Source organism: Triturus cristatus, chromosome 6 (genome assembly GCF_964204655.1).
Source record: "Triturus cristatus chromosome 6, aTriCri1.1, whole genome shotgun sequence".
In the NCBI taxonomy this organism is placed as follows: Eukaryota; Metazoa; Chordata; class Amphibia; order Caudata; family Salamandridae; genus Triturus; species Triturus cristatus.
The window spans coordinates 32169195-32180704 of NC_140589.1; the positions used below are offsets into that span (position 1 = coordinate 32169195).

The 11510-nt window shown below is 43.8% G+C and overlaps 1 protein-coding gene across 1 annotated transcript in view; it reads right to left on the reverse strand.

Annotated features, from left to right (window-relative positions):
• The window catches only part of IFT57 (intraflagellar transport 57), a 174370-nt gene extending 166072 nt beyond the window's left edge, over positions 1 to 8298 (reverse strand). The window contains exon 1 of the mRNA XM_085610183.1: positions 7961 to 8298. Coding sequence (XP_085466309.1) covers positions 7961 to 8115 — 155 coding nt within the window. The 5' untranslated portion in view covers positions 8116 to 8298. The remainder of the gene's footprint in view (positions 1 to 7960) is intronic.
• Between the last annotated feature and the right edge of the window lie 3212 nt (positions 8299 to 11510).

Here is an 11510-nt window from a genome sequence, read left to right on the forward strand (position 1 = left end):
GTAATATAGCTTGCCTACGTACAGGACCATATTTGTCTGCACCTGTTGCCACAACGTAAGTGAGAAATAATTTCTTCCATTCTTTCCAAGGGATAGGGGGGTCACCAGGAGTAGGCAGGAAAGAAGGAGGGGCTGCCAAACCTTGATCGGCCATTTGAATAATAACGTTTAAGAGAGTACCCTGAAAAGGAAATTATGTTAACAGAAATAAGAATATTAAAAAATGAAAACTAATGTGGAAACTGCAGATAAGATGAATTATTGCTGCAATATAGTGCTAGATTCACATAAATCCTTGAATTGTCAGTTAGTGAATGTTTGAATAAAAGTTATAAAATGGTGAACACAACACCTTCAGGTTGTTGATGAGAAGTTTTTGCTCTTAGGTTGTGCAGCAACATACGAAGGGCACACAGAACTGAATAGGCATTGGAAGCGCTGGAAGGGCCTCTAATTTCAGTGCGCGTACATTTCTTTGCGGCGATGTATCAGAAGCGTCGGAAGAGTTTCTTGTTTCCTCAAAGAGCTTCTAATTTCAGTGCGTATACTTTTAACTCATTTTTTTAAGGAAATTGGTCTCATTTTGTATGCGGATGACGTATGCACGCTTCTGCGCATGCACGTTCCGTGTGATCCTCTCTTCAGATGTGATGGCTCTGGTCTCGAGCTGTTCCGAGGCTCGCGCTTCTACTGTGGATCTGAAGGCACCGAACTCACGCGCAACCACTTGATTTAGAAAATGCAAGCAACGGTATGTTACCAAAGAACATTCCTCTTCTTATGTTTTACGAGTGAAATTTTACGAACTAAGTATTTCCGAATTGGTACAAATGAAATAGACCCTTTCACCTCCACAGTTGCTTGTAAAAAAGAAGTAGCTTGGCTTAAACGTTAACGGTGACAGTCTAAAGAGGTAGCTTGGCTTGAACGTTAACGGTGGCAGTCTACTGGTTGAAGCAATCACCAATCTAGACACACATTTGTTATAGATGAATTCGCAGGAACATGGAATGGGTATCTCAGAAGTTTTCAATTTAGCAAGAAAGGAAACAATCTTGAAAATAAATAATTAGATGCAGGCGATAAATATTAAGATGTTGGCAATATCCATATAGATCTGAGGTGAAGCGGTATAGTAAAGTTCAGGATTCAGAGAGTTCGGAGAAGGTACATACCAGTTACTTTAAGTATCTTTTCTTCTTTCTTTTCTTGTCTTTTCTTTCGTTTGAAGTAGTGGGTTCGTGAAAAATGAATGTAGGTTTCTTTCCAGGGGTGGAGGTACTTCTTATCTGCCCCGGCGCAGATGGTCTACTCGTCGCCAATGTAAAGATCTCTCCACATAAGTTGAAGTTGAATATCTTTATTTGTAGTACAAAGTATCAGGTACCTCCAGCTTCCTTCTCCTGCTCTCTATCTCTAACCTCCCCTTCCTTGAACAACAACATTCCATCCTAGCAACACCATTAACATTCTATATTAAAGGAGTCCATATTAAAGGAGTCTCCACACTATCTACTGGCGACCGCCAGTAGATATATATATATATATATATATATATATAATTACACACATACACAGGATCCCAGTGAACGACCGCTGCGGGCCAAACAAGGGCACAGACTCCAGTTGAAGATACAATGAATCAGTTTATTGCTTTAGCATGTCAGGATGACGCGTTTCGACCACAAGCCTGTGGTCTTGATCACATAGCGACTTTTCTATGTTTATTGTGACATGGCAAAAACGTTGCAATTTTGCAGCATGCGGTAAAAACGTCATGTCATCAGCCGATGACTAGACGTAAAAATGAAAAGCAAAATTCAATGACAGACATAGACAAAAGACTAATGCTCTATATAACAGTGCAGATGGCCCAACATTCTGTAACCCCAGGTGATGCGCAGTGTGTTAAGAGGTAAGCAAGTGTGGGCAAAAATAGAGGCATTGTCAATGTGTGGAAAATGGCGATATATATTTATTTTTAGGTCTCGCCTGACTCAGCGCATGCGCTGGTCTAGCGAGACTTTTTGAGAGGGCTCCAAAAAGTGCTAACAGGCCAGCCTAGAGCTACAGTGCATGTGCGTGGGCGCGCGCGCCCGATTACTTTCACTTTCAAGGCCGCTTTGATGTTTGATCGCGATCGCGATCACTTTCATGGCTTGGCATAGCCAATAGGTCTCGCTTTTAGGACCTTGAAAGTATTTAGTTATGCAACTGTTGCATGGCTAAACACTTATAAGGTCCCAAAGGCGAGACCTATTGGCTATGCCAATGCTTGTTTTACATTGACCCCTCATTGACTATATGCCCTACATCCTCTTGCTATTTTAATACACAGCAAAATTAGCACTTAGTTATTTGCTGCTTCTGAATTAATCTATCTTACGGGATATTTGTACTTTTATTTTGAAGAATTTAGGAGCAGCACTTACGTTTGTCCCTCGCTTGCGGGGCTCCACCCACGGTGTTAGATGTATGCTGACATTAGTTATCGACTACACAAAACTCTGATCATGAACCATTAAAAAGACACAGCGATCATTTACTGAACAGAACTTCATACACACGTTTTTCTACTCAGCATTTAATGCGCAGCACCTGATGAAACGTGTGATAGTCAATTCTTGTTCTAGATTTGCTATTATGCTCAGAAAGACTCACAATCATCATTGAAGACTTACAATCACGATTTATGTTGGCATATCAGATTTTCTGTTGGTTGTGCAACGCTAAGGTGTTCTCTTTGACCCGTGCTCTAGGAGGTGCATATAGCACCTCGTCTCATCTCCATACCGTGAGAAGAATAGTTTGTCATCTCTGACTTGTGCTTTACAGAAGACACATTAATCCTTTAGGCTACCTTAGGAGTCAAAAGTCCATCTCCTTTTAGTTGCCACACCTTAGTTCTCATTTTATGGGTTCTTGGTGCTACATCCCTGCTAACTGTCACTCATCAGGGATTAAATTAACACATATGGGCACCTATCACTGCATTACCACATAAACTAAATACCACATAAACGCCCCTCACCCTGCAGTCCCTCGTGATTTTTCAGCACAAGTCAAATCCCAGAGCACGGATCTGATGCTCCGTCTTCTTACCGCATTTAGCTGATGCTGCTGTATCTTTCTTGGTCTCGGGAAAGTGGTTGTCTAAAAGTACAGGTGCTCCCTAGGACTCTAGTCCCTGCCTCCCACCTGTACTCTGTCTGGCAGGGTTGTCTCACCAGTTACAATCAGAAACTGTTCCCCGGTTATGAATGCTGGCAGTGGCTGGAGCCACCAGTAAACATAACTTGACTCAAGTTCGCAGTCTGGATCTGGAGACTGAAGGAAAACAGCTGCTCTGCACGGAGAAACAAACCTGTTTAGAGCTCCAGGTGTGCTCAGTTTGTGTTTTTCATTTTTCATTTGTTGAACGTGAGATAAGCAAATAGAGGCTCTCCACTCAGTCCTCAGTCCTTGCTGCCTGGTTGTATTATGCCACTTGTGTGTGTCCCTTCAGGCTGCCTCTTCATACATTAAGTAAAACAAACAAAAAATAACATGGCACATTGTATGTTTTTTACCAGCAGATACAATGTTATTTTGAGGAGCGTGATAGGCCCCACTCATCTCCGAGTTCAGGCTCACCTGATCCTGCCCACCCAGAAGGTGTCTGTAGTAGTGACCAGGGTGCCCAACTGGCATGGGTGCAACTTCAGGACAGTGAGTGTAAAAACTCAGGCCAAATGGTACATTTGACAGACTCATCAGAGTAGGTTGCACAAAAATATATTAGTAACTAAATAGACAACCAACATAAGTATAAGTCATATAAGTTCATATTAGGCTGAGACAATCGTGCACTTCATGCTTTTTCGGTGTGCGTGCAGCTTCGGGCTATTGTGCAGGTCTGTTTGTGGTATTTCAAATGATCATATTCTATTTATATTGTTACTGCACTGGGTTGTCCACTCTGATACTTTGTTTACAGTTCGTGGTCCTGAGCAGGCATGTTTGGTGAGGGAAGTTGTCAGGAAGATCTGCTCGGATGGCTTTTAACTACCATCTCATATCTAAGTGCCATCGTGAGATGTAAAGCAGCACGCATAGAATGCAGTTGATTGGAACCTGCAGAGCTGGACTAGAGAGCAGTCCTCTGAGTGTTCAGCTTTATGTGTCAGATTGTGTCATGTATTCCATGTCTGTTCAGCTGGTGAGGACTGGTTATGGGGCGGGTACAGTAATGAGTGATGGCTAAGACTCATGGAGGGCAGGTCTTGTGTGAGGGTAAGAGTATTCAGCAGGAAAGGGGAGTTATTGACCAGCTTGCATGGGCTATACTTGTTTGCAGCCTCCTGAGTGCTATGGTATTATTGTGGGTCAGAACGTTAGATAGGAGCTGACATTACTATGTAATGCCGTGGCTAGCCACTTATCAGCCCTCTTTATTTTATCTGTAGATGGAAAGTAGTATACTGATTGGACTTGTGCATTTCTTAGAGCAAAATGGTTTGCAGTTTTTGGCAGCCTCACAAACAAAAGTACTCCGATCCCTGGTTCCTCACCAAGCTAGCAGTCCTATTTAAAAAACTGAGACTGGAGCAGCAAAATAAAGATCAAGTCACAGATCTTTTATGGCTGACAGTGCTACCTTAACTCGACCGAAGCACTGGCCTTCTGTTTAATATTCTCTGCCGTTTGTTTGCTATGGGGACGTGAACATACCACTGCAGAACATATAAAGATTAAACAAACTTGCGAGTAGATCAAGGCATAGTTTGCAGGGGAGAAGTGCCCTGGGAGTGGGAACCAGGAGAGAAAAAGAGAGGTGATGGTCTGGAGTTGCGTGTGGAAGCTGCACATAGAGTTGCGTGTGGAAGCTGCACATAAAACGGGGGACACTGCAAGGAGGAGGCACACAATAAAAATAGGGGAAGAGAAAGACAAAATAGTGAACATGATAGAAAAGCACTTTGATTCAACGTATCCTTTGAAAGTTGATTGCAGGGAGTGCTTCTGCATGACCTAAAGTAACCCAAGGGTGGGTAGCCTAAAGCTGTTCTCTTAGGCCCTGAAGCACACCTGCAATGCTCTGTTAGTTTTAAAAAATGATTGACAGAATGTGACCAGCATGCATGCAGACAAATGACAGCTGTAAAAGAGTGAATCCTGGTGTGCCCTGTTATCATCCTTCTAGCTATACCTCCACCATGCTCACCAATCGGCGTTTCTTGGCAGAACTTTATGATAAGATTGTTCTCAGTAAACAAGATGAGTCAGCTCAAGAATGAGGCAGATAAGCCAGGTCTTGTTAACTTAAAAAAGCTCTTCTTGCACACACTTGCGCCAATCCTGACTGGCTTGGCTTTGTAAAAACAAAAAAAAAAAAAAAAAAGTAACAATACAGTGCGAAGCATTACCTTGCACTACCTTCTATTTGGTAGACATTAAATGGGCGACGCATGGGCATTCCTGTGCATCCAACCGTGTATTCTGATGTACACCCACATTTACAAAGACTTGCACTCTGCAGCACACATGCAAAGAACAACCGACTGGCTTCAAAGGCTAGTTTTCTCTTCCTACTAAAATAACTTACCTGACAACAACGTTTTAGCAGTAGGCAGCCACAAGTGTGATAGCACTAGGAGGGAGCAGAACTGCACCATAGCTTTGAAAATATGGTGGGGTTCTGCTCTTTCCAGTTTCACGCAACACAGGAATTGTATTCGCTGAGCTGTGCTACATGAGATATTAGTAAACATGCTCAATGATTTGGTGCAGGGGTGCAGACATAAATGTTGTCTTTGACCTTGTACAGCATTCTGCTGATTTTTGTTTACGGTCACGCTTTAGAAATAAAATATTCATAAAGACAGAAATGTTCTCTTTATTAAGAAAAGGCTATTTTTCAAGTAATGAGGGAGAAACCCATCCATGGCAGCAGCATGAGGCACTTGCCTGACAGGTTACAGTGTGGCACTAGAAGATGTTGGTGTTAGTGCACACCAGTCAGATTATGTTAGCCATTTCTAATGGTGCTCTTCGTGCTCCGCTAACTAGAAATGACAATGCCTTCCTAAAGGTCCATTCCACATTCAGCTTCTGAAGTGCTTTTGTCTTCGCGCCTGGGGCACTGCATTGGCTACAAGGTTGACAGCTTTGCCTCTGGTAGGGCCGTCTTTACTGCTGGTTGCACCTGGTGTGACAATCTTTGTTCATGCCACCCCTCCACATTCCCACCAAAGACCTCCCTCTCTAAGGATTCCTTCCTGCAAGGAATCCAAGGATTCCTTGAGGGGCACTGATGAGGGGCAACAGTACCCCTCATCTCTTGATATACCCTCTCCCATGTGCATTCAATGTTTTTTTATAGTGCTACTCATCCCAATGTAGGGTGTCGAGAGCGATTCACATCACACACATATTATTCAGACAATGACTCATATGTGTGCACGTCAATGTAGAGGAAATGTTACTTAAGATGACGAGGGCTACACGGTGTAGGCGTTACATGCCATTCATACTGGTAGGCATTATATGCAGGGCCACTGGAATTATGTGGCAGGGTTGACTAAATTATACAAGGCAAATTATGACACATAATGCGACACATTTTGTAGAACTACTTAATATTTTTGTATTTTACTACATCGTAATACTGTCTGTGCAAAGATGTTACCTTATAAGTACCAGATTTACAACAAAATACATAAATATGAAACAGAAAGATGAAAAGTTAACTTTTGTGAATGGCCCTCTACTGCGTGTGAACACATCTTGCCACTTTTTTTGTAACTTTTGATCCATTTGAGCAAGAAACTTTTTTTATTGCTAAAATCTGCAGAATATGCAACAGATAATGGATTATATGGCAAATCAATAATTATGAGAGAAAAACTGCGACCGCAGAAGGGCATAATTTCAGTTGCCCTGATTATATGTAAAGAGTACTTGGTCTGACAAAGTACAAACTCAGGGTTTAAAACATAACATAGTGGTTGGGGTTGTCCTTACTAATACATATTTATTATTATCCAAAAGGAAACTATTTAACGGTCTACATAAAAATATGTCTTTGTCATGTCTGTTACACGTTGTGCTTTGCAAGAGGCACATTATCCCTCTGCTCTAATTTATGAGTCGAAACTGGGATTAATCTAAGCTCTGATATCTCTCCAACAGATACGTAAATCACCACAGTCAAACTGACATTTTTGTGATGTCCTACACAATTGCAGGTAGGCAAAGAACTCAGAAGTCTTTGCCTTAGCCTTATCAGATATTTCCAAATGCGCCACCCCCGGAACCCCAAAGCATGACACCAGTGGCACTGGCCTCTCAAATAAAGCAGTGCTCTAAAACTTTTGAAGCTTCTCTCATGTGGCATCAGAGATTCCTGCAATCTTTAGAATTACGGGCAAAAAGAATGATAACGAACTTCACCGAAATAACGGAGGGTCCATGAAACTAACAGACGGCTAGTCACCCTACTAGTGACAGCAGGACACCCAGGTTCATGATGTTACAGTACACTGGTGCCACCAAGTTTGCAAAAGTCCAGTCCCCTGTTGTTATAGATCTATGTGCTCAGGTTGCTATGCTCAACTCAACAAGTGCCCCATATTTTATGGACGCTTCCCCAAGCTTGGGGGGGGGGGGGGGCGGTCCTCGCTGACTCCTTCCCACTTTCTCCTTCCTCTCCCAGACACTGATTTATCATCGTGGCACGGAGATTCCTTCAGAGCACACCAATGGGGGCCAGGGTGGGTTGGAGTAAGGCGTGTAGATACCTTTAGACTGAGCACCCCAACGGGGACAGGGTGGGTTGTCCACAGCACTGTAGTTCCTGTCGTGGGACGCACGCTCTAACAGTGACCGGCGTGTAACATACAAGCATCGCACGGGAAGGAGGCCGGTCACCGCGGTGAGTGCATCTGCCCTGACTGCTGAACGAGAAGTGCTGCCCCGGTACCTGCTGAGCGCCTTCATGTTGTGCCGCCTCAGCACCTCCTCCTCGTAGTTGAGCAGCTTCAGCTTGTCCAGCAGATCCTCCATGAGTACAAACATGTGGTAGGCGGCCCCGGGGCCGCGTTCCTCGTCCTCCATCCTTCGGCCCTCGTCCGCCATGGTGCCTGCTGCCCCGTAGGGCTCCGTTACCACCCACGCCAGCCCCTAGCAACGGAGGCAGGTCACATGACTGCAGGCTGAGCCATGCGCACATTCTCAAGGCATGACTGCGAGCTGAGCCAATTGGGCACGCGCACACTCTCACCGTTAGCCGTTTCCGGGATTCCTCGATTTCTTCCAATCAGTGGCACCCCCGGCCGGAGGGGGTGGAGAAGGGTGTGCAGGTTTCGGATTGGGCTAAGTTAACCCTTCTCCCATTGGCTGGAGCTCGAGCAGGATCTAGCCTGAGAGTTGTAGTGTGAATGCTTTGAATGGTGGCAGCTGTCATAGCTGCCCATAGGATACAAAGAATTCATTGAGCCTGGCGCCTGTGAAAACAAGCACTTGCAAAGCCAACAGATTTCACCTATGCAAAATCTATTAGCCTACTGTGTTATTATCTAGGTTAGTGGGCAGCATTCAGGAGAGAGGCAGGTAGGAAGAGACGAGTGCCAGAGACTGAAAGGGGAGAGAGTACAAAGATACATATTAGCGATGAAAAGAGATTATGAGGAAGGGTCCAGGACGGATACCGCAGGCCTAGTAGATTATTAAATAAAGATAAGCATATGAAGACGTTAAACAGAATGAAAGGAAAGGAGTCGGAAAAGGAATGGGTCATGAGACATAAAAGCAGGGCACAAGTCTGAGGAACACGCGGGTACACGGCGTCCACCCATTATTTTCACTGGATGGACGTCCACCCTGCAAAAAGCGAGCCCCACTGAAATATCCTGGTGTCATTTTCAGCCACATTCAGCAGTGCCTGCACATTGTCTACTTCAGAGAAGCAACATGCAGCGGGCGAGGGGTCTGCTGGGGCCCAATTTTCTTGAATCCATTTACCTCAAGAACCCACTCTGGTCGAATGAACCTTTTTACTTGCCTAATAGCGTGGAGGGAGCAAACACAATTATCAAAGAATACCTTCCGCAATTTGACATAATTGAAGACTCGGAAGTCAATTGCTATTTCTATCGGGATCTTTATTATCAGGAAAAATATCTGCAGATACAAGCACCTTAGCACAAGGCTCAACGGGTAAATGGGTACTAATACAAATGCCACTCTACGAAGAATCCGCATACGGCTGAATATGAACAAAAGTACAGCTTCTAAAAGCATGAGGTAGATAACTACCAAGCTAATGTCGATATTCGGAATCATTAAACCAAAGCATTTCTGTCCCTACTCTATGCTGGATGACATCCCTGCTTACCATTCCCTTAAGACCCAAGAAATCGCGAAAAGGTGTCAGAAGTGAACTTCCTAAGAAGTCTTCACTTGGAGAGCTTGATCTAAAACGCTCCTTCTAGCTCCTCGCCTACCTCTTCTCTGCTCAACCCTCGGGGCGCTGTCCCTAATACGAAACCCCAAAACACAGAACACGCCCTCCGACACACCTCCTCAACCAGGTCTTCTTTCGGTAATTTTCCATCCTGCTCCGTCCATCTTCCATCGTCCATCAGCTTGGCCTTGAGTCCCAGACACCGTCGGCACTAGGAGTTGCGATTGGCACATTCCAATGCACTCCCATGTCTGGCTTCCTCCATAATTCAACTGTTAGACAAAGACCTTTTTACTAACGAACCAACTGTCCTTGCACCTGCGGTGAGATCACAGAGTGAAGAAATACTTCGCATCTTTTAACGCTACAATTTACTGCAGCCCAAAACCTCTACTAGAATAAATCACTTGCGGCCTACCGCATTCAGCTAACATAAGAAATACCAGGCCTTTCTCCTCAACGATATATGTGACTTCGGGCCTCTACTAGGTTAAACACACTATTAAATTACATTCTAACATTAGTACTTTTACTTTCACATACGTGAATAAACGACATACATGAATTAATTCGATTGAGTTACACATTTAGTCTGGTACACTGTATTAAACAGAAACTTATCATTATACATTTTCTAAATACATCCATTATACATTTTCGCATCTTCCTAATACTTTTGCATGACGATGTAACTAACACATTTCTTAGTACGTTTCACACAGAATAACTAAGGATACATTCATTATATGCGGGTGCCAACTAACACTGAATATAATGCACCCCTACAATTTTCAAACCTTTAAGCGCTACATCAGGTCTTACGTGTTTCAGACTCCAACTGGGTCTCATAACAAAGGACGAATTTAAGTCCATTTGATCAACTATCCTGACCGGGAGCTTTATGAGCCTCACACCTAGGCGTAAATGAAAGAAAGGGGAAATACAGGCTCACAGCTTGTTATCTCTTCACAAACACTTAAGAGAGGTGTGCTTTTCACATTGATTGATCCCTGCATATGATATATATATATATATATATGTATCCCAAACAGAAGAGTGTCCTCTTAAGGAAGAAACACACAGGGGGGTAATTTTCACGCTTTTAATGGAGAGAGCTGCAGCAAGGATAACAGGACACTTCCCCAAAAATCTTGCCGCCCGACGCGTTTCGTGCTCACACGCACTTAATCATGGGCTAAAAATGTCAATTCCAGTCGCTTCACTCCCAGCACCTGAAATACATCTTGGGACCCGCCCCAGTGGGCTTCGGCAGTCGCACTGCCTGCTGGTTCCTGTAGTGCTGGTTATCATCCTCCTGTGAGTAGTGTAAGCGCTGCTGCATACTGACTGTTCATATCCCCAGTGGGTTGGCAAGTGTCACGTTTCACCGAGCAACACCATATGATTCTCACTGCGCCCCTCCTGTGTGTGGCTTCCTTAGGAGGACACCCTTCTGTTTGGGATTTATGATGGCTAGTCTGGTCGTGAGGAAGCCCTGCCGCGGAGAAGCGGACCTATGCTGATGCCAGCTGGTGTGCAGCTTTGTAAAGGACAGGAGGGGCGCGGCGAGAGTCATATGGTGTGATCAAGATCGCGGAGGCGATCCAAGCGCGTCTGAGGCGGACACTTGTCTGATCTATTACAATGAATTAAAGAAGGATAATTGGCATTCAGCAACCGCTTGTGGTGTATTCTCTGGGCTTATAATGAAGACTGTGGTCCGTACCTGCTAAAGAATCCCTCTTTGACATTTGAGGGTCAGGACTTTGTGCATATATATATATATATATATATATATATATATATATATATATATATATATATATATATATATATTCACTGAAAAAACCATAGGTTTCACACACGTTATAGTTAGGAATTAGCATTTAAAAAACCTTGCAAATTCACTGAAAAAACCATAGGTTTCACACATGTTATAGTTAGCGGAAATTTTACTGATAAAAAACCAATGAAATTGCCCCGTTATAGTTAGTGCTGGCAACTATAACTCACGCGACCGCAATCCTCTGCTGATGCTAATACTGTATTTAGACACTTATTTGCCCAT